This window comes from Anticarsia gemmatalis, chromosome 22 (genome assembly GCF_050436995.1).
Source record: "Anticarsia gemmatalis isolate Benzon Research Colony breed Stoneville strain chromosome 22, ilAntGemm2 primary, whole genome shotgun sequence".
Lineage (NCBI taxonomy): Eukaryota > Metazoa > Arthropoda > Insecta > Lepidoptera > Erebidae > Anticarsia > Anticarsia gemmatalis.
In genome coordinates, this window is record NC_134766.1 from 9,408,329 (window position 1) to 9,434,288 (window position 25,960).

At 34.8% G+C, this 25,960-nt stretch overlaps 1 protein-coding gene and 1 non-coding gene across 2 annotated transcripts in view; both read right to left on the reverse strand.

Annotated features, from left to right (window-relative positions):
• px (MAP7 domain-containg protein plexus) overlaps nt 1-25,960 on the reverse strand; it is a 182,321-nt gene that overhangs the window by 87,867 nt on the left and 68,494 nt on the right. Inside the window, exons 4-6 of the mRNA XM_076129511.1 lie at nt 16,131-16,330; nt 15,479-15,615; nt 13,527-13,698 (exon numbers count right to left, since the gene is read on the reverse strand). Of these exons, the coding sequence (XP_075985626.1) occupies nt 13,527-13,698; nt 15,479-15,615; nt 16,131-16,330 (509 nt within the window). The remainder of the gene's footprint in view (nt 1-13,526; nt 13,699-15,478; nt 15,616-16,130; nt 16,331-25,960) is intronic.
• Nucleotides 14,318-14,391, reverse strand: TRNAI-AAU (transfer RNA isoleucine (anticodon AAU)). Its single transcript has one exon. It is a non-coding gene; the product is annotated as a tRNA-Ile (tRNA).

Consider the following 25,960-nt stretch of genomic DNA (forward strand, 5'->3'; position numbering starts at 1 on the left):
ATGTAAAATATAATATCTCGTGCACTGATCTAAGGAGATCTTATTATTTTTTTTTTTTTATTTATTCATTTATTTCAGGCAACTGAGGCCCATAGAAAATACAATAAACAAATTACAAATTAAAAATATAAATATACTAATACATACATAATTAATATAACTTATAATTATACACGATTACTACTATTGTGCAGCGTCGGCGTCGTGTATCGCGCAGTATCGGGTATCCGGCCACGGAATCGCCGGAAAACAACACCTTTCGGCCAAAATTCTGGCTCCATGAACTTTGTGAGATGCTCAGTTGGCACTCTCACCACGAAGGCATTAAAACCCACATTGTGACGTGATTCCAACCTCTGAACTCTCAAAGTCCACTTCGTTTTCGTCTGTATGTACTCTACAATCTCTTCAACCTTTGTAGAGTAATGCAGTCTGGACACGTACAGCGGCGTCACTGGTACAGCGGGACGCAGCAAGAAATTATGATCCGCAGTATTAGATTAGATATAGATAGCACGTGTTCACCCTAATTTTATACGCACAAAACAAACAGGTTTTTATCTTAAGCCGTCCGGCGTTAAAGAGTTGAAAATAATAGTTTTTCATCTTTAAAAACACTTTTAATATACATAACTTATTACTAAGATTTGGGACAGTTTTTAGCGTTACTTAGAGAGCAATTTATATTTCCCAGCATTGAGCAAAAAGTTTGTTTATTAAAATTTAATATAGTTGAAAGGTCACAAGTGGGAGTGAGAGGTCAGAGGAAATGCGAAGTAATAAGTGCAAAGTACATATTTATACTGGATTTCCCCGGTAACGTTTACACATCGTGCGCGGAGAATCGTGACGGTTGTATTTTGAGTTTCATTGTAGTAGACGCGCACTTGTTTGTATCGGTTCGTGACGTCACTAGAGTAAACTTGTGGGTTTGGCTTTCATTGACCAACCTACCAATAGGACTGACCACGGACGTAACACCTTAAGTTTGGATTTATGTAAGACTAGGTTTTAGCCACCATGATATCCATGTGTGTACCTTAAAATTTATAGGCATGTACTGAAGTTTAATAACAAATAAAGAATCATAGAAGAACTAATTTTCTAACAAGAAATGTATTTTTCTGTGTCATTCGTTACTGTAGAGACAAAAAGCGGAGCATTCCATCTCTCATTGGTAGGAGACGTGCGCCCAGCAGTCAAATAGTAATGCGTTTAATTTATGATTATATCATTTGCAGCGGTAAAAGTTAGAAACTAGGTCTACGTTATAGCCTAATAATGTAGAATCTTCATATGTAACATTAAATCCAATTATTTGTGTTTTTTAGTCTCCTGCAATAGACTAATAAGAAAATCTGTTCAAAATAAAACCTCTATATTGCCTCTATATTGCAAACTTACATTAGAATTAATTTAAATATCACATAATGTGTTAGTAAATAAGTTATTTAGGACGAGATAGCGATAATTTCGATGTGCCATTGTACTTTATCATATTATCAACGTGAGATATATCAACTCGTGACTCCACTTACATGTGATAATGCAATGTCATTTTATGATCGTCTTCGACGATCTTTACGACGACGACTTTTATACCTCACTAGCTGACCCGCGCAACTTCGCTTGCGTCACCTAAGAGAATGGGTCAAAATTTTCCCCGTTTTTGTAACATTTTTCGTTGCTACTCCGCTCCTTATGACCGTAGCGTGATGTTATATAGCTTATAGCCTTCCTCGATAAATGGGCTATCTAACACTGAAAGAATTTTTCAAATCGGATCAGTAGTTCCTGAGATTAGCGCGTTCAAACAAACAAACAAACAAACAAACAAACAAACAATCAAACAAACTCTTCAGCTTTATTATATTATTATATTATATATTATATTATATTATATTAAGTATAGATAACACTAAATCAGTAAATGGTCTGTATATAAATAGAGATCACAGTGGAGATTAAAGCCAATTTCTATATAATTTCTCCATTTTTATTTTTGTTAGTTGCAAACGTAAGCCGTCTCACTTAATTCCGTTCTGTTTTACACTCGTATGGCCAATTTACGACTCCATTTGACTCCCATAAGCCCCATTTCTCGCCTTTTTCTGTGTATAACTGGTTGCACTGCCCTTTTCGCTAACTAGTACTTACTTATAATTTTAACAAGCAACCATACATGGATGGAATTAAAATAGTAAATATTTTAAGTGGAAATAGTATTCTACTTTTTACAGATCTTAAAGTGTCGACCACTAGTAGTCGGTATTTAATAAGAAAGCTATACAATAGTTAACGAGCGAAGTACTTATCGTTATCAGTATGTTTTCTTTGACCCGTGAACTTTATGCAGCTGTTTACTTAACACTGACAGACACTCGTATTATTATTAGATCTCTGTAGGGGTGACGTATTAAACTCTTTAAATAGGGGTGACACTGAAAAAACTACTCTTAAAACTAGCCTGATAGTGCGACTAAAATTATATTGATCCTGATATCGAAAGATAGTTCACAATTACTTGAATCTTTTTTTAACTCCTGATTTTCGCATAGCAAGACAAGGATTATGCCTTGAGTCCATCTTTTAGTTATGTAAAGTTTCATCACAATGTTTTCCTTCACCCTTAAAACAGTTATAACTATCTAATGTTTTCGGAATAACTTAGCTTGTGAGATACGTACGTACACGCGTACGTGCACGCACGCGTGTACGCTTTCACTAAACTTTAAATCGAGATATATAGAAAACCAGCGATATATGAACGTAGAGCCTGGATAACTTAGAGATATAGGTTCATGTTCTGTATCTCATAATGTCTCCAGAGACAAGCCTATAAGAATTGCTAATAATCTCGTAGAGGCTATACGAAATGTAAGTATATTTCACGCCTAGTTACAGTACCGAGGATTAAAATGAATTGAACACACAGTAAAATATGTTTTTATCATTCGTTACCCACCGCACTCGGTCTCCTTTATCACGATTAATATACAATTAACATATACCCATTGACATAACATATCATAACACATCGTACGAAGGCCAAACACAATCCTGGTTTTACCTACATTTGTACAAACATACAAATCACGATTCCAAGTAGATATCTCTAGTATAAAGTCGGTCAATAATAAATTATTTATTTATTTGATTTGATAATACAGAGTATGTAAATTGAGACGAAATATAAATATGATAATATAATTAGATGTAAAGTAATAATATATTGAAGAAGTATTTATGTTCGTGTATTAATTGCAATATAATTTTTTTTGAAGGCGCTAAGAGTTCTGTGTATAGTTGAAGGTATTTGTCAAACACGATGCATTCTCGAGGTGTGTCTTATTATCACATAATATTTTCGAGCATTTAAAAATGATACATTTATCTACATAATAACATAATTCCGCGTTTCTCATGTCATTATGAAGAGTAAAGAACGCCATTTGATATAGTTTCTAGAGTTAGATAGAGTACAGAAAAACTCTTTCAATGAACTAAGATAACTAAATATTTGATAGAATCCAACAATTTAGTAGAGTCTTGGCATGTACGAACCTAGATTAGAGATTAACAATGTACAGTATTTCCGAAATATAGTGGCTGTAATCTGTATCAAACAGACCACAATCAGCTGCACAAGCGTATAGAGCAAAGGATATTCTCAATTTCGATAATTTATACCTTATTTTTGCGACTGGCAAATGCATTAAGTACTACATGTCCCGCTCCAGGGAGGAAGCGGGGGTGTGTCGGGCTCTCCCGCCAGTTAGGCGTTCTTTATAGGGCATACCGACTAAAAACCTGACGGTGTTCCTTCAACAGTGACCATAACGTGGCCAGGACGCGGTACCTCCAATTGGATACTACGCGTCCCAACCGAAGACGGCCCGTCTATGATGCAAGCTCTCCACTTCAAGGGCAATAATTTATACCTACGACAACTGCAAAACCTGAATACAAGGCTCTCTACAATTGTTGGAGTATTACATTAGACATTATATTTGATATTTGAACCACTTAGCGTGTAATTTTTGTACTGTGACGTCATAATTCACACTGGTCGCGACACAGCCCAATTCGTATACAAATAGTACAAAGATATACCGTTATCGAGGCGTGGACGTGTTAATAATTCACACACGATATCTAGAAGGCGTTGCTGAATGTCAACCGTTTGACATAACGACACACCCTGTTTAGATGACTATTGAAATATCTCAAGACAACTTAGCTTATATGAACATTAGAATAGTAAAGGAAACTTAAAAAAGCAATGAAAAGTAACTTTCGCATTCCTAATATTAGGTGATATTTAATTGTTGGGAAGTTTGTAAGGATCGCAATAAGTGGCGTCTCTGGTCCCCGCTAACTCTTATGGGGATAAGGCGTAATTTTATATTTTGTATTTCAATATTTTCAATAAATACAATGTTGAAAATTATAGTACAAAAACTTGAGTTAAGTTAAATTAGTAATCATTTACAAAAGTTTCATGCTACTAAAATATCACACTAAAGACTTATTGCAGTTTTAAACAGCTTCCTATATACTAAATGAGGTTATTTCTCTATAAACAGCATCTAGTAAAATTGCGTCAGTCTCGTTATTCGATACGTCAAGAGAATAGTAATAATAATAGTAGGAGATAACAATAGTGATTGTTATAAGCAATTCCGTACAAAACTACAGATACACTGACGACCTCTAATTATTTTAGAGTAAGATCCCAGAGCTGCCAGACCTACGTCATTTTAGCAAAGCTGAAACTTTGAGGATTGTTAGTATAAAGGGTCTGTTAAGAGGTATGCACATCCACTACCTTGAAAGCGGGGCCGTTTCTGAGGTAGCGCGGAGTGAAGGTGCGTAAAAAACGACCCAACCTACGTTATAGTAGCAAAGTTGGTTTTCAGATATGTTATTAATGATATTATGTAGAATTAACATTGACTATTGCCAGACCGTTTCCCGGGGCCATTACTTCTGCCAGACGCCTTAAATGTTGTTAAAAAATGAGGTCAACTACGTCATAGTAGCAAGCCTAAATTTTATATATGTTATTAAAGGTACAATTTTAAGACCCCCTGTATGCGGACAGACCATTCCGCAGGGCCCTTCGTCCCCTAGACGCCATTAAACTTTCCCTATGAGTGCGAGAGTAAGAGCATTATTCATACGCATAAATGAAAAACAATTGAATTAAAAAAATAAAAATTGAAAAATTATTGAATACTAACTGACCCGCGCATCCTTGCTTGGGTCACTTAAAAGAGATAGGTCAAAATGTTACATAAACGGGTTATGTAACATTTTTCACTGGTACTCTGCTCCTATTGGTCGTAGCGTGATGATATATAGCTTATAGCTTTTCTCAATAAATAGGCTATCCAACAGTAAAATATTTTTTTATTCGCACCAGTAGTTCCTGAGATTAGCGCGTTCACACAAACAAACAAACTTCTCAGCTTTATAAAATTAGTATAGATTAAAAGTACTTGGAATGTTGAGGAAGATAAGTAACATTATTTTGGGAATTATTTTAAAAATAGATATGGTTTACACTATTCACAAAAATTATGAAAAAAACATTGTAGTCATTCATCGTCATCATCATTATCTGAGCTCTTACTTCCCTCATCAAATTGAATATTTAAATCATCTCCACCATCGTCTTCATTGTTACTTGAATTCTCTGTAAAAAAAAAATGTAGGTAATGATGTTGAAAACAGTTACAAGTAGGTATATTGAAATAATTTATAGTTAAAATAAAATACCTAATTCGTTTTCAAGTGATTCGCTTACGAAACTTGGCAATTGGTCACCATCAAACCACTTAAAATGATAATGGTTATCATTTAGAACCCACCCTTTATTTGCTGGGCTTAAAATGCTAGGACGCTTTATATGAGCATTACTCCAGACACCCGCAATATAATTTGCTCGTCGAAATTGTTGAAGCAATTCAGATTTACAAGGAGGTAAATTACTTGCGTCGAATTTTTTAACATTTTGCCGGTGGAATTTCTCATTCACATCGCCGACTGTATACGTGTTAATGAAAAGTTGTAGCCGTGCAGCATCTACATCAATTAATCCGGGAACATTATATAACTCGCAGATAAATTTTTGAATTACATCAAATATATTTTGTTCCTTCGCTTTATCAATAGATAATTCAACTTCTCCGAATTGAACAAAAGCTTCTTGATATTCTGGCGATTTCTTTAAAATTTTAAATGGTCTGAGCTGAATTGATGTAGATGCTGCACGGCTAGTGGTTTGATGGTGACCAATTGCCAAGTTTCGTAAGCGAATCACTTGAAAACGAATTAGGTATTTTATTTTAACTATAAATTATTTCAATATACCTACTTGTAACTGTTTTCAACATCATTACCTACATTTTTTTTTTACAGAGAATTCAAGTAACAATGAAGACGATGGTGGAGATGATTTAAATATTCAATTTGATGAGGGAAGTAAGAGCTCAGATAATGATGATGACGATGAATGACTACAATGTTTTTTTCATAATTTTTGTGAATAGTGTAAACCATATCTATTTTTAAAATAATTCCCAAAATAATGTTACTTATCTTCCTCAACATTCCAAGTACTTTTAATCTATACTAATTTTATAAAGCTGAGAAGTTTGTTTGTTTGTGTGAACGCGCTAATCTCAGGAACTACTGGTGCGAATAAAAAAATATTTTACTGTTGGATAGCCTATTTATTGAGAAAAGCTATAAGCTATATATCATCACGCTACGACCAATAGGAGCAGAGTACCAGTGAAAAATGTTACATAACCCGTTTATGTAACATTTTGACCTATCTCTTTTAAGTGACCCAAGCAAGGATGCGCGGGTCAGTTAGTATTCAATAATTTTTCAATTTTTATTTTTTTAATTCAATTGTTTTTCATTTATGCGTATGAATAATGCTCTTACTCTCGCACTCATAGGGAAAGTTTAATGGCGTCTAGGGGACGAAGGGCCCTGCGGAATGGTCTGTCCGCATACAGGGGGTCTTAAAATTGTACCTTTAATAACATATATAAAGTTTAGGCTTGCTACTATGACGTGGTTGACCTCATTTTTTAACAACATTTAAGGCGTCTGGCAGAAGTAATGGCCCCGGGAAACGGTCTGGCAATAGTCAATTTTAATTCTACATAATATCATTAATAACATATCTGAAAACCAACTTTGCTACTATAACGTAGGTTGGGTCGTTTTTTACGCACCTTCACTCCGCGCTACCTCAGAAACGGCCCCGCTTTCAAGGTAGTGGATGTGCATACCTCTTAACAGACCTTTTATACTAACAATCCTCAAAATTTCAGCTTTGCTAAAATGACGTAGGTCTGGCAGCTCTGGGATCTTGGTCCATTTATTATTGGCACCCGTTGTGATGCGTGCCAGTTTCGCAGATTACATGCAGTACAAAACATATGTGTTAGAAAAGATAATATAATAATTTCAATGATTTATGATATCCGTACGGTATTCACACTCTAAGCAAGAGTTCAAAATGTTGGCAACATACTTGTGACATTTCAAATAATAAATTAATATCGTAAAAAGTTTTGCAGAAATGTTGTAGGATAAAAGATAACATTCAAAGATAGTTAAGTGACAGTCGTTGACAGTAGCCAGAAGCTTGAAAGTCTGACAACCAGTCTTACCGAAGGGTATCGTGTTATAACCCAGGTAACTGGGTTATGAAGGTCCGATAGGCAGTCGCTCCATGTAAAATACAGGTATTCAGCTGCATCCAGTGAGACTAGAACTAACTCCAACATAATTGGAAGAAAGGCTAGACTGATTGATTCAATAACGATAAGATTACAATTCTAAATATGGCTTAATTAAAATAATCGTAAAAGAATTCGGAAGTGACTCTGTATTTTTGCACACGTCCAACAATTGAACACCAAATCCTCCCAAATTAACCTAATAATACGAGTTATGGGTCAAACAAACAATATTTATCATAAAACTAATAGGTTATTCCCAAATACCTAACACAGAACGGAAAAGTAACACTGAACCACACATCTCAGTGGAAGAAAGTCTTAAGTTGATACAAAAGTGTTATATACTTACATCTTTTAGTTATTGTATGTTTATTGTTTATATTTAACGAACAGGGTCGAGACTCCGCTGTAATTATGTGTATGTAAATATTTTGTTTTTGATTAGATATTACATAAATGTTAATGATTGTTGGATGATTGGGCCACACAGAGCTTATATGGAAATTATTCTTAAAGATCTTAGGTTTAAAAAGAATGAGTATTGTCAATTTAGATGTAATTATAAGGCATTGTAATCCAAAAAAAATAAACATTTACATTAATCAAGCAAAATATTTGTTATAACCTACAAAAAATTAATATTTTTTTACCTTTATTGCAAGCTTTACCTTAATTAGAATAAGTTTAAGTGCATAACTTATAAAAACCTTTTTATCTTTCACTATTACGATTCCTATACTTAATCTCTTAGCTAACAAAATAGATAATTATTTATTTATATTGGTATCTCTAAATCATAAAATAATATTGTTATTTGTTTTTTCTTGACTACTTTCCATACTTTAAGTGAGAACGATAAAACGACGACAAGAGATAAGTTTTAAATGTGTATGTTTATGTTATAAGGGCAACAATAATACCACAGTAATTGTTGTTATAATAAATATAAATTATCTGGGAATAATAAAAATACATAAATTATATCTCATCATGAGAGTAACGACTGTTCTTCGTTATTGTATCGTGCGCGGCGGTTTTACAACCAAGCTTATTTAAAAAAATATGCTATTTACTTTAGACAAACATCATTTTCTAGTGATTTCATTTATATAGAATACATAAACAACCTACTATCCAGATTAGCTAAAAAACAACACAAAAAATTCGTATTAAATCCACCAGTTTGTCTTTGACATATTATTATGTGTATATTTTTAAAACCTTTTAGAGTCCCACTGCTAGGCAAAGGTCTCCTCCCGATCAGAAAGAGAGGTTTGGCCGAGTCCACGACACTACATAGGTGAGATTTGTGGACTTTTGCAAGCAATCAAGAAATACGTTAAACAATTTTTAGGTCCGCAAGTCTTTGACAATATAATAAATTGCAAAATATAAAAAACAATATCAAATTTATTTTTTATAATAACTTGGCTCATTTCTCTCCATGAACAAACGTTGTGTGATAACCTCTCCCCCCGGTGGCAAGGTCCGCACTTAGATATTTTCCACTGGCGATAGCCCGCACCTCTCACCTCTCGCCCGCCACGATACCCTCCCAACATATTTAGATATTTCAATTTATACGCCGTGAATTGTGACGTCATTCGCATGCGTGATAGCTTGCGTGCTGTCTCTTTTACACACGGTGACCGGTGCTGGTATTATAGAATTTGATTAAAAAGCACTGATATTTGTAACTAATCATCAGCTGTGAAGTTTAAGAACAAGTAACTATCGCTCATAACTGAGAAGATAGGTTCAAATCTTCTATTGAACATTCAGTGAAGACCATTAAAGTCTTAATACCGTAAAACGGGGTGAATAGAAACGATTTTCAACTTTGTCCTAAAAATTTGTTGCGAATAACTTGTTATTTTTATTGTCGGGTTATTTTATATCATGTCCGGCGCCATGAAGAAAGAGTTAAAACCATATTTGTCCAAAAATATGCAAAGTTTTACGATATTTTCTATTTACCCAGCGATAGGGGTGAATGGAAAAACTGTGTTTAAAAACGTTTTTTCAATTAACAATATTGTATCTTTATAGATTAATATACACCTAAAGAGATAAACACTTCAAACAACTTATTAGAAAAGAAATCCCACTTTAAATACAAAGTTTTGAAAAAATAATATCCACCATTAAGGCATTCGAGGACGGTTGGCTTTAAAGCAATTTTTTGGTATAAATATCAATTTAAACATTTAAACAATTATGACACCGCAGAGAAGTAATATCGACGTGTAATCATTTCAAATTTGAACAAAATTCTTCAACGAGGAGTACTCAAATATTGGCCTTGAAAACTTTCCTGATTTTTTTTCCATTCACCCCGTGAATTCTATTCACCCCGTTTTACCGATAACACAATAACTTTACAGGACCAAAAGAATAAAGGTTAGTTTCTCGACTTGTAGATAAAGTGACAGGTAAGTATAAAACCGTTTATATGTATTTCATTTCATAAGCTTAATCAATACTATTTAGAAGCAGTGACACTGTCCCAAAGATTTGATTTCACATCTTAAGGTTTAGTGTTAAATATCCTATGTGATGAAATATGAGCAAAATTTTATAATAAGTTCATAAATAATTTAAGAAAATATATCGTCAGAATATAAAACAAGCCGTAAACAAAACATTTCTAGGGATTAACTTCTCTTCTTTTCATAAATCTTCAAAAATATCAAGTAAAAATCCTACGCTATTTCTAGACTGTACTCCTAAGTACTTCCTTCCGCAGATAAAAGTTATCAGGCAGTGATAAACGACATCCCGCACCAAATACTTTGTTATCTTGAAGGAGCATAATATATGTCATAACGAATGAGTTTTTAAACTGCTAGATTAGTTTTATTACTTTTTATAACATAGGTTTAAACTCTTTTATGTAAAGCTTATGATTGTCATAATATAATGTGTTGAAGTGTTTCTTTCTTTTATGTTGTCGGAGGTTAATTTAAGGTCATAGTTATTGGAGTCAGCTGATAAATATTTCGTTTAATACAGTAATTGGAAGTGGAACTGTAAATCTATACTAATAGTATTAACGGAAAAGTGTGTTTGTTGCCCTTCTGTTACATAAAAATTAGATTCAGATAAAATTTGTAATAGATTATTATGCCAAGAATATCACAGGTATTTAGGCTGCAGGTCAGAGGTCACAGGCTATAGGTGTCAGGGGAAGCAAGGGCAGGCTAGTTAACAGTTTTTATAAATAAATAAAAAATAAAATAATAAATAAATCCCACTTTGTAATTTATATCCCATTCAAGACCGTTAAGCATTATACTACTCCCGTATTTCCATAGGAACGTATAATAGACTCGACTTTAAGAATCTTTTATAGTAACATTAGCAACACGACAGTTCCTCCAATGTAAAAGTCCCCTTTTATAATAATCTTGTCAAATAAATCTAAAATATTTAAAAGCTTTGTTTATCCTGTACGAATTAGAAACGGAAACGCGTCGCAGTGCACGTTCACAATGCGTACATGCGTCAAAAGTGGAGGTTATCGCGCTGACACAACATGTAAACATCATAGTTCCGACACGCACGCGCTTTGTCTCAACGCACTGTACTGCTGACGAATGTCCTTAGGATAGCGGTGTTACGTCACAACTTACTAGTTGCGTGAAACTATGTATATTATATAATAAATATATAATTAACTTTGTATGTTTGTTACCAGGAATCGTGAAAGTGTGGCTAAATCGATTCTAATGAAAATGAAGACATGATTTACACAAGCTAATTTATAACATTATCTGTGTCTAACACTTATACAGCTATACCTAATTAAATAAAGGGATGAAAAGAGTACGTGCAAAAACCATTTAAACTGCATCACTTTAACGCGGTACTGGGCAGAAGCATATCATTACTTTTTATATATTATTATATTATGTATCATGGGGCAGTATGTTAATAAATAAATAAGTTCCGTTCTAACGTGTTCGTGATCTTCTAGGGGCTTTTTCTTACGTTAAGAAATTGACAAGCCTATAGACTTATTCCTGAAGAGAGACCTACACGACTTAATTTTCTTTTACTGAATCTTTAATTATAAAATACAGGGTTAATCCATAATTCATGATTTTTTTAAACGTTTTGCATAATAAAGTGACAAACATACAAACTATCACACACATAATGATATTATATAAATATAAATAAATAAATATATAAATATACATAAATATCTATAAACATACATACAAATATACATGTATAAAACACAAGCTACTGAACCATATAATATTACTCTTATATATACAATATAAATACATTTTAATACATAAACTTATAATATATAATCAAAGCTCTTATACAATATATACATATATGTACATCTTAAGTACTGCTATAATTAAATGAGACTCGACCGTGTCCACAGACAAACTGTTCAAACAGTTTTGTGGACCATAAGTATAAGTTTCATGTAAGAAACACTGTTTTAATAATAATAAATAAATAAATAATAATAATAATAATAAATAGCTCATCAAGTCACATGTTTCATACCCCACAGAGCACACAATTTGCTTGTTTGTTACAAACATAGCTCATTAACCCATGGCACTACGGAAACGTATACAGGTCACTTATAAGATAACCTCTATTACTAGTTATAATATAATAATGTACCGGCTATGGACTTTCACTGTGAATTGTCAGCTTTTTTCAGCGTGTATTGATCTTTTGTATAAGGTTATTGGCCATTGACGCTATCACGATCAAACGCTACACCATACTAATGTTATTTATGTAAAACTATGTTTGTTTGTGGTTCTTTAACTTCAAAACTGCTAATCAGATGTGCATGCAAATTTGCATTATCATAAGAATCATTAAACTATTTTGAAATACAACGTATGTCCTTAGCATGAGCAAAATAAATGGTATTTTTTATCCTAAATGGTAAATTGTTATCTTCTTTTATTTGTGAAAAACAAACAATCCATAAAAACACATGATTCTATCGAGATATCATAATATACTATCAACGCCACCTATCGAGTACTTTGTAAACCCATCAACGAATAACTTCTTTAGTTTAAAAGTTTTTAATTATTCAATTATTAATAATATCACTACACATTTTGTATCGTTACTGTTCGTTCTTGTCGTTAAACTAATGAGGTTTTTATTTATAGTATGCCAACCAGCGTCCGCCGCATACCGCCCGTTAGGACGCTGAAGCCTTCCGTGGGTCATGTTCAATGGCAAATAATCCATAACAGAAAAAAATAAAATTGGTGTACTATATTATAGGTAGACTGATATTTTTTTTTATTATTATTAAGGGACGGCAGTCCACTATAGTCTGTCTGTTACTCAATCACGCCTGAACTACTGAACCAATTTGCATAAAATTTGGTATGGAGATATTATGATATCCGTGAAAGGACAAAGGCTACTTTTTAGCCCGGGAAAATGACGCATTGCCATGGGAAAATTCAGTTGGCGGACGAAAGCGCTAGTAAAAGCTAGTACATAATAATGTTTTACTTTTATTATATTAGGTCGGGGAAAAGTCTTTTCGCATTATAGTATGTATGAACTTGTAATAAAATCTCTTTGGCTTTAAGAATCACAAATGAGTACGCGGTTCATTAGGTTTCTTTCAGTGAGCTCGTGAGGTACCCAAATATCGAGCTTTTTTTGTGTAGAGAAAAGATTTTATTATGAGTTCATACATACTATAATGCGAAAAGACTTTTTCTCCGACATAATAGTAAAAGTGCGACTAACCGACTTATCCTTGGGCTCCTTGGTGTGCAGGTTGTAGAGCGTGCCGCGCTTGTACTCGTCGCCGCACACGTAGCACACCTCCGTCATGGAGTTCTTGTCCGGCATGGACAGGTCCAGGATGTCGCGGTCCGAGCTCGAGTTCGAGTTGCCCGAGTACACCGACACTGTTGACCTGCAAGTTAGAATAATCATGCATTAGAACAAACTGTAAGCAGAGGAACGCATAAAAAACCTTAGATACATTCATTAGGAATTGGTAATTGGTTCTCCACTCAGAACATGGGCTTGAAAGAGATTAGGACTAAGATAATTGCTGAATAAGATGAGTGAATGAAGAACGGTTATATAATTCTCTACAAAAGAATGCTCCACTCGCTCCATCCTCAGTTCACAACATCTATAGGATAAGGATATTCGCTTGTGCGTTACAATTGACTTCTTGGATACTTGCAGGTATATATTTGGTGACAAACACCACGATATCAACATTTTGAATAGATTTTTCTTGTCTATGATATTGAACAAAAAGTCTTATTACCACTAAACGCGAGGATATCTGCGGGTGATCTCATTGCTAGGATTTAACTTAAAATAGATATTAATAAATTGGTACGATCCTACGAAGCTAAAGAGTTTTTTTTTATAAAGGCAAAATATTACTAAGATGACTTTCTGTTTTGTTGTAGATCAAAACCTAAGACATTTCCTATTTACAATAAAGAAAATAACAAATCTATGAAAAAAAACAACAAAACAAATTCCAAAAACACAAAATCATAAAAAGGTAATCATGGCCCATGAGGGGATCGAACCCGCGACCTTCGCGTTATTAGCACGACGCTCTAACCAACTGAGCTAATGGGCCGACGAGGATAAAGTTGAAATAGCCGTCTATAGTAGGGCCGCTGAATTATTACCGATTTGACACATGACAAATTGACAATTCTAGTGAAGTGACTGAACAGGTAACTCTAATATCATTTTGGAACAGTTTGTTTTTAAATATTCTAGTATAGAGTTTAATTAAATAAAATCAAAACCAATAATAGTTAAAGACACAAGTTCTTCATTAGGTGGAGTATCCTTGATGAAATAAAATAAATATCCGTATTCCTTATTCCTATATTCCATCAATATTCTTTGAAATAAAAATCATACCTATTCCAATGAATTCGGACCGAATACTATTAAGCACATCACTATGAAAACAAGACGCACGAATCCGCACCATGTAACTTTATACAAGCGCGCTAAAGAACAAAAAATAAATGTTTTCATATTATTTACAAACTATTTTAAGTTTTGAAACAGTGTTTATTGGAAAATTACTTAATTCTGATATTTTGACATAAAGTTTTATATTAAAGAGGTATTCTAAATCATTCCGCAAATGTGACGCTCGTGCAAGGTTGTATCGATTAATTTAAAAAATAATCTGTCAAATCGGTAATTACTCAGTGGCCCTACTATAGTACCCACTCCAAGTATGATATTTATATAAACGTTTATATGAATGTATATACTTATCTAGCAGTATTGCTGTACAAAGTACAATAAATTATATGAATGCGAATGTTATGTAATAAGTAAATGTGTGTTATCGAGATATCTGTGTGGATCTATAAGTAAATTGATGAGCTTCGATTGCTTCTCCAGGAAACTACTTTAATTGATAAACATTTTTCGCAAAAAAATACTTTACATTCAATATTGACACATTTACTTGACTCTTGCTTCGATTTCCCGTGACACAGTTGATCTCGGAAATCAGACGTAATCACAGAAAATGAGCCAACTTATATTCTCAACCTGCAGGTTTGTTTGTTTATACTTCTTTACCACTTAAACGACTGGGCCGACTCGAACGCAAGACGGCAGATTTTATTTAAAAAAAGAACATAGGCGACTATTTTTAGTACTATTGGTATCAGTTATTTATAGATGTTATTTACCTAACAGCATCAAGGTAGCCCGCCGGCTCGCTCGCGCCGGAGTGCTGCGAGCCCACGGAGATGACGGAGGGATCTCTCGCGCGGAGGTCTAGGACACCCTCCTCTTCAACACCGCCATTTCCGCCGCTGTATTGCCGCTGAAACATTATGTACATAGCTCATGTTAATGTAACGTTCAGTATTGTTTAGGCTATTTTATTAATTATATTACTTAAAGGGCTCAACGTGATAATTATCATTGATGAGTGTAATTAAATGATAGTGTATAATTTAGATTTTTCATTATTTAATTGAAGCTAGAGAGTTAAAAAGTTAGGGATCTTAGCTAGTGGCGTTCTTTGGCATTTGCGTATAAGAAAAAAGAAGGGAAGGAAAGGTGGTTAAAGTGGTCGCTACGCCACTACCATTCAGCCGGGAGGTCGTGGGTTTAATTTCCACACGGGACAATTATTTGTGGGATCCCACATATAGTTTTTTCGGGTCTGGTTGTTCTTTGTGTCCGTTGATTGTAAGGTTTTTATAAAACTTTGCGATCCAATTTTGAGTACAGGCTAGACATACGGTCTAATATCAGTCTCATTCACCAGGAACCGGTTTCCTTACCCAAATGATAACAGTCACGTTTTTCCCATGCCCTCATCATAGCACTTACATTATTAAACTTATTATTATGACTATTCTCCTTGTCATCTTTCCTGAAGGGGCTGGTGGGGGGCGGGTGGGGCGCGGGCGCGTCCAGCGGGTATAGCGGGCGGGACGTGGGGCGCGGGGAGGCGGCCGGCTCGTCGCGCGTCTCGCCCGAAAGGCCCAGCACTTGCGCCGCGTACTCGCCTTGGAATGACATATCTGCACCTGGAATTATATATATTTAATGGTAAATAACTTACTAAATATTATAAAGTTTTTTTGTTTGTTTGTTTGAACGCGCGAATCTCAGGAACTACTGGTCCGATTTGAAAAATTATTTCAGTGTTAGATAGCCCATTTATTGAGGAAGGCTTTAGCTTAACTTTAGTATAACATCACGCTACGACCAATAGGAGCGGAGTAACAGTAAAAAATGTTACAAAAACGGGGAAAATTTTGACATTCTCTCTTATGACGCAAGCGAAGTTGCGCGGGACAGCTAGTGACTTGCAAAAATGTTTGGTTTTTAACCGTTTAGTGTACCACTGCTGGGCAAGGGTCTCCTCCCAATCGAACGAGGGGGTTAGGCCTTGAGTCCATGAACACTCTTTGTAATAATGTAGATGTGAAAACTGATGGAAGCGAGTTTAGGTCTATGTTTAGGATCCCTCTGTATCAACTGGTTGTATCGTAACTTTAGCTGCACGTATAATTATGCATAAAGTCTTTACAGAAAGTGTTTTCCTGTGCCGTTAGCTTGATTGAAAGACCAAAGATAAACCGGACAGACTTTCAATGCTCATAACTTTATAAAATCTTGTGTTTTTTTTATAAACGGTCCACGGTTGTAGAAAATCGCTGTTCTTTTCAAACCAATGACATGAATTGTCATTGGTTTGAAAATAACTAAAATCAACGTATAATCATGTCATTACGGCTACAGGAACCATTCATTTCTGTTGAAAGTAAAATCCGTCTGATGTAATATGCACAAAACGAGTTACGTTTGAAGTGCAAATGACACGCTTAGCACCGAGTACCAACTTATTGCTTTTATAAACACTTCATAGTGAATAGCACTTAGTGATGATGAACATTTAGTGGGTGCATGATTTGTAAGTATTTTGGTAGCCTTTTTAAACACAGTAGAGTAAAGGTCTTCCGTATTTACTTACAAAACAATTAATAATAAAATAAATACTGTTATAAAAGAGTTGGGTTTTGTAATGGTTATTGATGTACGTTTCAACGCTATGAATGGCTTTTCGAAATTGATCCAATACTTTGAAAAAAGTCTATTTAATATGCTTTCATAGCTTGTTTTACGAGTGATAGAAACGCTGACAGACTGTTTTACCAAAACTTCCAGTCCTATACAATAAAGACTGTCAAAGTAACCGAAGCAACCGAAATCGTGGTTAAAGGTCAATCATACAAAGTTGGAAATAAAGCTTGTTATGTTTTTTTACTTTATCGTATAGAAGTTAACCTAGTGTCGAAGTTGTTCAAGCCGCCCGAAAGACATTTGACATGACTTAACAGCTGTTATCACCATAGACAACAGCCGGGACCAACTTAACATGCCCATGAAGTACGGAGCCGCTCAGCTCAAATATCACTACGTGGTTACCCATCTATATAATGAGCGCGCCATGCGTTGCTAAACCTAGAGATCGTTTGTTTTTTTTTAAACCATTACTGTCCCACTGCAGGGCAAGGGTCTCCTCCCAAACGAGGGGGAGCGGTTAAGCCTTTACTGGTACTGAAATTAATGGCCCTAATGTATATGGCCTACTGTATATAAGTAAAGAGGGGCATCCGCACCGGCGTATCGGCGCGGTCTGCATGAATGAGTGCGCGGTGCGACCTCGACACCGCAGTGAAAGTGCCATGCGCGCGCGCACGATCAGCTGACCGGCTTGCTTAGTGACGCAGGTTACAGTGCAGTAGTACCACTGTGTTTTATTATTAAACTAATACGAATGAAGATTTATCATTTAAATTAATAAAGTATTTATTATTATTATTTTAAAGCATTTAATCTATTAGCATCATAATCTGTGAGCAGCAAACTTTAGCAACAGCAACAGTGTTTCCGAAACGGTGGTAGATAAATACTATGACGATTTCAAATGCTTGTTAAAGTTTATATGAAACTAGCTTTTACCCGTGACTTCGTCCACCACCTGAATTTTCCCATGAAAATGCGTAATTTTCCCGGGGTAAAAAGAAGCCTTTGTCCTTTCTCGGGTATCAAAATATCTCCATACCAAATTTCCTGCAAATTGGTTCAGTAGTTTAGGCGTGATTGAGTAGCAGACAGACAGACAGACAGACAGAGTTACTTTCGAATTTATAATATTAGTATGGAAGTATGGATAAAACATATTTGAATCTGACGATGAATTGGTGAGGGTAAAATGTATATGTGTATTTATGCGAATAATTGTTTCGGGTCTGGTTGTACTTTGTGTCAGTTGTTTAACAAGTCTCCGCGACACGAGAGCAATGCTTAGGGTTGGAGTAGTCGTTTTAAAAAATAAGTTGCTCTAATTGACTCCCTTTGAGGCCTTTGCTCAGCAGTGGGACATAGAAACAGGTTAAATTAAAAAAAAATTGAGTCTCTATAGATTAGAACGAATCGTTCGAATACCAATACACATTACAATCTATGATTCACAATGGAACATTTTGTTTTGGTATGCAAAGCCCGTCTGTCTGAACGAGTAATGTCAACTAATCGATTCATAATACGAGTATTGTGTTCTGTTCTTATCATTCGTTAGTGAAGCCTTTAATTCCATGTGTTATGTAGATAACGAAATGTTAATCCTGTGTCACTATATGCAGGTCGCATAGATACTGCATAACTAATACTATAAAAATGCAAAAACATTGTAAAATCTGAAATGAGTTTTCGTGATACTGGCGAATAAATACAAAAAATACTCTATTCCGTAAATAAATATAAGTTACCTAATATCTATACAGGCATTAATCATGCCTTATTTCAAGGGTGGTAAGAACCGAAGAATTTCCTGGCTACGCTTGTTCCTTTAACTTGTAACGACTATTTTAAGTGACAATATTTGAAGTTAATAAATAATTTTATTTTCATTTTTTTATTTAATGACTCAACAACATTACTATGCATTACCGTACATATTGCGTTAAACACCCGTCTAATGGCACTTTACATTAATACGTAAAAAGTAAGCACATTGTCAACTTAAAAAAACTTAAAGCAAGAAAATCACTATAATGAAAAAATACAGCCGGTACGTGCAAAATAAAAATTCTGTTAACAAAGTAAACTACAGTAAATAACTAAAAAAATCTACCTGACACACCGCACTTGACCTTCTGTATCAACTGTATATTGTCACAGACCCGGTAGCGGGTTCCCCGGCGACATTTGTGGTACAGGGCCGACCACAACCGACCACATAGGTCAGTGGAATAACAACCATATCGACTGCTGTTTAAACAAATGAGCTCATTTCTTTCAAAAGCGCCGACTTTCGTGACCTTAATTTAAGGTAAATAAAGTTAACACGTAAATCGGCCAGTTGTTTGACGTACTGGGTTATTATTTCGCATAAAATAATAAACTTTACAAGACACGATAAAAGTTTTATATATGCCCTGAGAGAAATAAATTTACGAAAGCAGATTGTTTCGTGAGACAGGGCAACATTGCAAAAGAAGAAGGAACATAAAGTGACTTTACATGAAGACTAACATAAAAATCGTTCCGCAAAGCTTATAGTGTATAGGCCACCACATCCTATATTATGTTGTCGTAGTTAAAAACCTTTATATTCATCTATCTTTTATAGCAACGGTGAACCCGAACTATCAACAAAACTCGCCAATGTTCAGCTTAACTTCTGTATGAGAAGAATCAAATCGATATCTTCACTATATTCTCTTAATATACCGCCATATAACAAAGATGCCAGTGTAGATAACATTTGCAAACACACCAACATTTAAACTAAACTCAACAAATCATAAACAAGTCATAACAAAAACACCTGAACCGCAAGTCAAAGTTGAAAAACATTAGCATACTAACACGTACGGGAACAAAAGCCTAATCCAAAAACAAGCAATAAACTAAAAGTAACAAGTTTTGAACACCTTCGCAAGTGTACCGGCTAATGGACGCGGGTAGTTATAACACGTAGAACGAACCAATGAGTGGAGAGTGTTGCATGTGTGCGTGTGAAGTTTTGTGTTCTGTTGTGTTGAAGGTGTTCGGTTTTTAAATATTTTGTTGTAAGTTACGCACACATACGCATTGTAGTTATATACAGTGCGATTCATTTTCGGTTACAGAATGAATTTCAGTTAACTTTAGGCAATTGCACTCACTGCGTTACTATGGCAAGTAAACGAGCCTGTAAGCAATCTTTGAAGTAGCCAGATCCTAGTGATATACCTACAAAATTATATTGATTTCAATAGCAGTGTTCTAAAATTATGCTTAAATAGTCGATTCTAATTACCGGTTGAATAAAATATGACAACGATTTCCCAACGAAATAAAACGTGAAGAAACTTTAAACATCTTTTTTACTACACTCCCGTGAATAAATCACAAAAAGAAGAAAAGACGACATTCGTATTACAATCTATTAGCCCAAAAACACACTGTCTGAATACCTTGAAAAGAAGACATCCGTATTACAATCTACATATCTGCCCTAAAGCATACAGCTTGAGCACCATCTCAAGAATTATTCTAAAGTTGTTTATACAAATTATAAGAACGATTCAACTTCTCACATAATATAGATGCACTTTGCTTCGTAACTGTTTTCACAGACATTAAAACAAACATTCAAGATTCAACTATACACACATTCAAAGGTAATATAATACTTATATACCTAGATATAGTGTAGTCCATACAAAAGCTCGTCGTATACGTGAATGCAAGGAAACATTTGTGGAATTCGTCGGGATTCCGAGCATGCAGCCCGCTTACTCATACATAAAGCCCGCACTCGGCCTCTTGCTAAATGAAAGGGCGACGCGTTTGATAGCTTCACAGAAACACGCTACAATGTGCTTGCGAATCTTGGAAGGGTATTAGATTTGGACAAAATGGTTAGATTTTGGTTAAATATATGGCAACGCAGATCATACAAATAGTAGCAAACTCTTCACAACAGTTCAAGAATGTTGATATCTTGTTATTTGATTTACATCCGGTTTCCAGGGTACATTTAGTAGTTTATCTATTCAATAGTGTCAAAACTCATGTCAAAAAAACGCTATTGAATAGATAAACTACCGCTAAATGTACTCAGAAACCAGGGGTTAGGCGATTGAGATACATAATCTATATGCTGAGATAAAAGATCGTTCAAAATCGTACCCAGCAATGAGAAACATCTTTAAAATAATCATGGAACGATCAAAATGTGCACTAAAAAGACCAGCAGCGCGCATTTAATGCGTTCAACTCTTAGATGACCGCTTAATGTCGGTTGAACTGAGCATCTACCCGACTGATGCCCGGTTTCTGACGTACATTTAGCGGTAGTTTATCTATTTAATTGCGTTTTTTTTTGTATGAGTTTAGGAGAGACGAGGTGTTCAGTCTCATAGCTGCAGGCAATCGCGTCTCAAAACAACACGACCAGCTTAAAAAAATAATACATTTTACACTGTCTGAAAAAAGAACAGCTGTTTCTATGTACAACAATTGCCATGACGACAGCATAGACCGTGTTTAAAAGACAATTAGTGGCGTTAGTCATGTCTCTGGCGGACACAAAGTTCAGTGAGACAACCGGTTCGAGCCGCCCCTAGCTGCAATGTAACTTCACTTTTATTTGCACACGCTAATTCAATGCAATCAGGGCTGTCGCTAACGCAAATAGGAATTTGGGTAAGACTATTTTTGATGGACTAATGCTTGCCTTTTGGTGAGGTTAGGGTTGCCGTTCACATTTTCCAGTGGGTAATATTACATTTCCAATTTTATTACTCTCTGCCCCATCAAATCCATAAAATCAAATCTTTTGTACGAGGGTATCTCTATCTCCATAGCTTTTATTAATCAACTGGCCTACCAATATAGCATTAAAATAAATTTTGAAAATCTTTCTACAGATGGATAAGTAATCAATGGACATACATAAAAACAAACATTCGAAAATAGTTCTTTTTTCGTTTTGAAATCGGCAAGAAAATGCCTGTTTAATAGCAGATTGCAGTACAGGAGTGCAGACGTTTTAGGCATAATATCCCATACTCTTATTTGAAGTATGATAAGGCTATTCTTTATCGCATTACAAATACAACACATAGCGGTTTAAGGAAACACCTGCCCGATTAAACTGTGAGCATTTCCGTATCACTACATTTCCACTATTACACGAGGATTAATACTATTACGCAAAAATCGAAAGTCTGAACGACAGCCAATTCGACAAAATTTCAAGCAAAGAAATAAATAAATCTCACATACGGTCATTTAATTCTAAACTAAGCAAAGTTTGTACTTTAGTAACCAAATAACTCATAAACATTCTTATATGTTTTCTTCTAAATAACTACTTATTTATATAGATAAATTAACAACCGGGCTCGGAACAGATACTCGTGCTCATCACACAAATACATATAAGCTAGCTGACCCGGCAAACGTTGTTTTGCCATATAAAAAAAAAATCTCCGTCCTACTCAATATGCTCACAAAATTTCATAAGAATCGGTCAAGTCGTTTCGGAGGAGAATGGTAACTAACTGACATGGAAATTTTACATATAAGATAAATCAAATCATGGGAAATACCGAAGATACAAGGGAAATAGTGGATAACGGAGATGAGACACTTATATTCTGCAATCATGCAAAGTAAAAGTCACTCAATTTTTTTTAAGTTTTAGTAAAAAATGGGTTACAAATCAATGGTTACATGACTGGTATTCAAAATGACCTGGTAACAGTATTTGTAAGTCAATTGGTAATCAGCGTAGGTCCTAATTTGCGGTGGCAGGTTCATTATGTTCATAGTTTTTGGGGTAGACCGCAGACCTAATTCCTGTAATTCCGACCTCTATTTGATTAAATCCGGGAAGCGGAACGATATGTATTGCGGATTACTATTTAGGCAATGTTTCTGTGAGTATGGTGATTGAGAGAGCTGAATAATTAATAATACTGATAGAGAATGAGCAATATAGTCATGACAATGCCTGTTTTTTTGCCTATAAGGACTACGAGTTAAAATATAAATTCTGTTGTTCTTTTATTTTACTGTTATCTACAACGTTATATCAAACAGCTGTTGCTATTTTACAACGTTATCTGCTATGTAAATGTAACGTTTTAAATCATTTGAACTATAGTCATGTGAGATGGTATCAAGGTGTATTTTATATAGTAAGTTTATTGATCTGAGAGACCGTGGGGTGCAAAATCACTATTTTATCAATATTTCGCTGTGTGCAACTGATTAGATAAGTAACCTTTACATGTCTGGGTTGCTTGCGGTGATTGTCATATTTTAGACATGCTTTTTCGTGAATGCTTAGGTATTTAAAATACATTAACATTTCGCCAATTATATGGTAGATCATATTAAGAGATTCGTGTGACCTTAGCTTTTCAACAGTAACTACCAGCGTGACTGTCTTTAAAAAATATTTAACAGATATGGGCAACCAAATTTTTTAAATTAATCACCCTATCAGTTAACTAATCCAACCATGAAACCTATAACCTTAAAATCAGCATCATATATATACAAAACGGCGTGTACCATGGAGCCTGTTTAAAAACACATTTCGAAGTACAGCTTCTAAAAATAGTGGATTGTATTAATAGGCAAAATAGTCTCTTATCCGAACCAGCGGGTGGCTGTCAATTGAAAATACATATCGAAATATTATCTCTAATAATAAATACAGATTGTTTTTATGCCAGTAGTTTGATATAAATTGTATTTGTTAGTGTCAGCCCTGTATCAGCTCGCTCAGCCGCTATTTATATAACATCAAAGAGCGAGCGGTGCGCCGTCTGCGCTGTGATTCATCTTTCATCAACGTTTGACATGTGACGGGAGGACAGAGGCGAGCTCCTTCGAGCGAATCCACTCGCGAACCAACGAATATCTGAATATTGGTGAATCTAAATGAATTTATTTCTGTGTGGCGACTGTTTGGCTGAAAGAATTTAGGTACTCAGTAGACAAACATTTCGACAGATATTTCAGGCCTTGATAACAGAGTTTAACGTCAGGCATCTAAGGAAAAATGCGTGTACGCGTTAATTCTCGCATTCTATTAATAAGTTAAATAAACATGCAATGTCAAACTTTAAACGTCTTGATGATAACCGAGTGAAACGATTATGTGTATCCTGAAGAAAAGTCCACAGTTTATATCCGAAAAACTCATTTGACTGCTCAAAGTTGTGTGTGATTGCTAATTATTTTTTAATTCCTGTAGCTATAAAGACAATAATTGTGAGGAAACATCACATCCTAAAACTAGTCTTTAATCAAATGATGAGTTCCCAATCGGCTATCGTGTTGGTGACTAAACGGGAGATCCATACGTAGTATTACAGTAAGGGGCTAGTTATAAATGCAAATTAAACCTTATCTCATGTGACATAGGCAAATTATAATAGTAGGTATATTACAAAAAGCTCGTTTTCAGTCACAATTTGACCTTATATATGTATAATAGAGACACTGCTCTCATTTGACTGCACACGTGAACCCACTCAAATGTCACTGATGACTTATTTCTGTTTACGTTTAACGAAAGAGTGAAAATAATTAAATGAATATTAAAACACATGACAGTTAGCGGAGCTCAAGCCAGATTTTTTTCACAATTTTCAAGACATTTGAATCATGTCTATTACCTAAATATTACAAACCGGATTATATCATTTGTTATTTACAAAACCACCAAAACCACACCTAGTTTTGTTTTAAAAGAAAAGCTGATCGCATAAATCACTGATGACTACATTTCTAACATCGCGAAAGACTGAGTAATAACGGGAAATATACGAAGGCAGAAACCTCCGCGAACCATGACTAGTCTCGTACAACATAATACATAGATATATTTACTTTCAGTACATGTAACTATCTGATTAGTGGCATAGAATTGTTAGCACAAGTCGTCTGGGTACACAGAGGGTAAATTCTATTAGGACATGTATTCCCTCGAGTTGAACCTACCAATGTATAGATGTGTTGATTAAATCTCTTACTGTAAGAGAACACTAGCTCTTTAATTTAGTAAATTTGATTTACTGTTGAGTTTTGGTGTGCGGTTCAAGTTTATATTTTAGAAATATGTAATTGGTTTCATTTCCCTGATTTCGTCGTAGATTCAGTCATATAGCGATCATAAGTATCAATAGTTGACCTAAAATTTCGTATATGCATGTGCAAGCTTGACGCATTGTAAAAGTGCTCTGATAAAAATGTGATCCGCCAGGAATGAGTTTCCGTTTAAAACAACAACGCTTTCGAATTCATGAATCACGGAAACTTTTTAGAGTAAAAATATTATTACTGAATTTCTCAGAGACATAATGACTCTACCATCATATGTGCCCCTAGCGTTGAAGATTTGAATTATTTGAATAAATAGCTAACGTTATCAGGCATTATGGTTGTATTTCTCGACATTTCGCTCCTTCTAGACTGGCCAGAATAGTAAACTGACTGACCGTACCGTCATATGCCCCCTTAAAAATGTCATCTTTTATCTTAAAAGGGTTGCACCTATTGGTATATATGGGGTTATAGATGACATCCCCGAGAAGCATATAAGCTACCATTTAGCTGCAGGTACTCAACTGCTTATGTTC